Raw genomic sequence first — 4,152 nt, forward strand, 5'->3', positions numbered from 1 at the left:
GGGGCAGGATAAGGAGTGTGAGCCATCTCCAATGATAGGTAAGGTCACGTGGGTCACATGTCCACTGGACAGGGGGCCCTTCCCTGTTTGGTAGCCGAGGCAGGGGGAGAGAGAGAGGAGACAGCTTATGCCATTATTTTTGCATTTCAGAGACTTTCAGTACTTTCACTAATTCTGCTACTGCTATCTAGAAGGCAGAGCCAGGTGTACAGGATGGAACATGAAAGTGCACCAGGAGCCTGACTGCTGAAGCACAGCATCCCACAAGGGGACAGGCCTCCAGATAAATCTTCCACAAGAGGTGGTGGAGCAGAGTCTTCTGTGACTCCCTTTCCCAGTCTGCTAAGTAGGGGGTGCTTTTCCTAGGCACTGACGCTACCGCTAGACCAAGGTCCACTAGGTAACGGGCATCTTCCCAGGTACTGGCATTACCACTAGACTAAGGAGCCCTCTAGTGGCCCTGTCCAGGCATAACAGAAGGCTCACACGTCTTCTGGTCACTTCTCAGCATGTCCCTTCAGCTCCTGTCTCTGTATGGCCTTGTTTCTCCTAAGTTATAATTGTAGAGCGAAGATTATTATAACATTGGAATAAAGAGTAATTGCTACATACTAATGATTAATAATGTTCATATGTAATCATATCTATGATGTATATCTAGTATAACTATTCTTATTTTATATGTTTTCTTTATTATACTGGAACAGCTCATGCCCTCGGTCTCTTGCCTCGGCACCTGGGTGGCTTGCCTCCCACACTGGGAAATGTCTCAGTAACACGTCCTGAGTTGACAGGGTAGGATCTGAGTAATAAATTTGTGAATGAGCCCTTGGGGGCTGAAATCAGGAACTCTGCAGGGACCCCAAAGCCCAGAACCCAAAGTTAAACAGTGTTATGTGTCAGTTTGCTGGTGCTGCAGAATCAAAGACTCTACATTCAGTGCAATGGAACAACCACATCATGATTGCTCCTGAGTCCATAGGTCATCTCATGAGTCTGTTGATCTGGGCCAGGCTCGGTTGACCTCGATAGGGGGGTAACTCACACGTCTGTGCTCAGCAGGCAGATAGACTGGACCCTTGAGCATGGGGAGACTGCGCCTGGCCTGAGATCACCTTCTAGCCCTTCCTCAAGCTCCAGTCAGGACACAGAGACCCCCTTGGACCCACTCCTGCCACAGGCTGGGGTCCCAAAGATGGCTCGTGGTCTCCTCAGGAGCCCCCCTCTTCCTTCTCCCACAGCCGTCTTGGCCTCTCTCTGCATCCTCAGCCTTCTCTGATCACATGGAGCCCCCAGGTGAGCCCAGGAAGAACTGGGAAGCTGAGGGAGGGGCGTGGCTCCCAGGAGATCCCAGGCTGGCGCCCTCCTGCCCTTCCACCTGGACCTCACCAGCTCTGTCCCCTCCAGTGGCCCCCATGGGTGCTTATCTGATGCTGTGCCAGCCACAGGCAAGATGTGGGGACACGTTCTGTGATCCCCTGCAGCACTGTTACTATGACAATGCCGTCTTGCCCTTGGACGGGACCCAGAGGTGTGGAAACTGCACCTTCAGAGTCTGCTTCGAGAAGTGCTGCCCCTGGTCCCTCAGTCCCCAGGCGGCCCTCATGGTGAAGATGAAAGGCCAGAAGTGCTCCTTGACCCTGACCTCAGATGACAGGTTTTGTCACAGGTGAGGTCCTGTCTCCTCCATGAGATTGTGGGTGCAGGGGGCTGCATGCCTGTTCTGCCCTGAGTAGAGCCCCCGTTCTCTGTGTCTGTCCTGCCTCTAGTCAATCCACCTCCCCCTTTCCCTACAGCTGTGTTTCTTCCTCCCTTCGTTTTTATTTTCCTCTCACAACCTCACTCTCTCAACATTGCTGGCCTCTCTTCCTGGCTCTCCTGGCCTCCTTTCTGCACTGTTCAGCCTCTCCCCCATCTCTGGCTTGTTCAGAGTCTCTCTCTTCAGTGTCAGCTCAGACTGGAGGGCAGTGGCTCAGTCACAGCTCACTGCAGCCTCAACCTCCCAGACTCAAGCGATCCTCACACCTCAGCCTCCAGAGTAGCTGGGACCACAGGTGAGCACCACTGTGCCCAGCTAATTTTTGTATTTTTTGTACAGACAGGGTTTCACCATGTTGTTCAGGCTGGTTCTTAAACTCTTGGGCTCAAACAATCCTCTCTTCTCATCTTCCCAAAGTCCTGGGATTAGAGGTGTGAGTCATTGTGCCCGGCCGGGACAGGAGCCCTGGACTGGCCCTGGCTGCCCTCCCCGCATCACAGATGGGATTTTGCCATGTTGCCCAGGCTGGTCTTGAACTCCTGAGCTTAAGTGACCTGCCTGCATTGGCCTCCCAAAGTACTGGGATTACAAGTGTGAGCCACCACACCCGACACCTTCCCTTCTTCCCTTCCCTTCCCTTCCCTTCCCTTCCCTTCCCTTCCCTTCCTTTCTCTTCCCTTCCCTTCTCTTCGCTTCTCCTTCCTTCCTTTCTTCTTTCTTTTTTCTTTCTTTCCCTCCTTCCTTCCTTTTTTTTCAGGGTCTCACTCTGCTGCCCAGGCTGGATTGCAGTGGTCAGTCTGATCATGGCTAATTGCAGCCTGGAACTCTTGAGCTCAAGCGATCCTCCTGCCACAGCCTCCCAAGTAGTTGGGAACACAGGTGCATGCCACCATGCCAAGCAGTTAAATTTTTTTTGTTGTAAAGACTGGATTTTACCATGTTGTCCAGGCTGGTCTGGAACTCCTGACCTCAAGCAATTATTCCTCCTTGGCCTCCCTAAGTGCTGGGATTACAGGCATGAGCCACCATACCCTGCCACTTCTTCGTTCTTGTTGACTTTGTGTCACTGGAAAAAAAAATAAATTCTACCCAGTATGTAGCTTACCACAGTATCTGGCTTACCACAGTCATGTAGTTTCACTACAAGGCAGTTTCATATATAGAAATGAAACCATGGCTGTTTCTGGATGGGCTGTCCTCAACATTTGTGCTGGAATAAACTCTCTTTAAATTAGATTCTGACCATTTTGATCACCAGGTTGACACCATCCAGTCTTTGGTCACCAAAGCCCCTTTGCAGGGAGAGAGAGATCAGCCCCTTCATTTCTGATAACTATGCTTGGAGAAAGTGAGTGACACAGCTTCCTCAGCCAGCAAAGAGAGATGTCCAGGCTGGAGAGCTTCCGTCCCTCCTCTATACACGTGCGATGCCACCCCATTCCTGCCTATCCCCTGGGAGGGACTCCTTGAGGCCAGATGGAACTAACACCACAAAGATGCCAGGTGGAAGAGTCGTCGTATTTATTCCGGGACAAAAGGGCAAGTGAAGAGAGAGCCTTTGAGAGCGGGAAATATCAAGGCCCCTGGGGTTTCACATTCCAGGAGCCCAGCTCTGCCAGCCCCACCGAGGAACCCTGGGAATGTCAGATTTTGGGTCTCATCGAGGGATATCTGTGACCAAGGCCTGCCTCCCCTTTCCAGAGGGGCTGGGCCAGCGGAGGCGGGGTGGGGCGGCAGTTGGAGGCATGTGGACTGGAGTGGACTGGAGTTCAGGAAACCCGGGCTCTGGTCCAGCCTGTGTCTGTTGGTCCTCAGACCGTGTCCTGCTTGGATGGATTAGAAAGTGGGATGGGAGAATTAAATGTCTGTCTGAGGTCAGGATCTTGCACTTACTCGCCAGAGAAACAGAACCTCCTTTCACTATGGGCAGAGTTCAAGTTCCAAACCCTGAGGATCAGTTCTACAAAGACAGAGCTGGCCTCCAGTGCCAAAGACAGACCTGTCCCCAGACAGTGGATGGGATAGGGTGGGGGACTCCATGGGGCTGGTGGAGGGATTGGACAGCGCTGTGTGCAAAGGCTTTTTTGACACCTGGAGAAGAAGCAGGGACAGGAGCACTGGACTGGCCCTGACCGCCCTCCCCGCTTCCCAGCCTCTGAGAGCCCCCTGTGCTGTCATGATCTCCCTCCACTGTCTCACCCCGGGCCTGACTCAGCCACCTGAGAGACCAGGCTCAGGCCAAGGAGGGTTGGCTGGACTCCTCTCTCCTCGGGACCCAACCCTAATCCTGACCCAAGAAACCTGCTTTCTCCCACCAGTGTCTAGGCCTCTACCTGCCTTGAGCCATCCCAGGAAATGCCTGGAACCATGGTTTGAGAGATGAACCTCATTAT

At 52.8% G+C, this 4,152-nt stretch overlaps 1 protein-coding gene across 1 annotated transcript in view; it reads left to right on the plus strand.

Moving 5' to 3' along the window:
- Nucleotides 1–4,152, plus strand: part of LOC105535901 — a 26,247-nt gene that overhangs the window by 18,044 nt on the left and 4,051 nt on the right. Inside the window, exon 5 of the mRNA XM_011975156.1 lies at nt 1,408–1,669. Within this exon, the coding sequence (XP_011830546.1) occupies nt 1,408–1,669 (262 nt within the window). The remainder of the gene's footprint in view (nt 1–1,407; nt 1,670–4,152) is intronic.

This window comes from Mandrillus leucophaeus, unplaced genomic scaffold (assembly GCF_000951045.1).
Source record: "Mandrillus leucophaeus isolate KB7577 unplaced genomic scaffold, Mleu.le_1.0 Scaffold151, whole genome shotgun sequence".
NCBI classification, from domain to species: Eukaryota; Metazoa; Chordata; class Mammalia; order Primates; family Cercopithecidae; genus Mandrillus; species Mandrillus leucophaeus.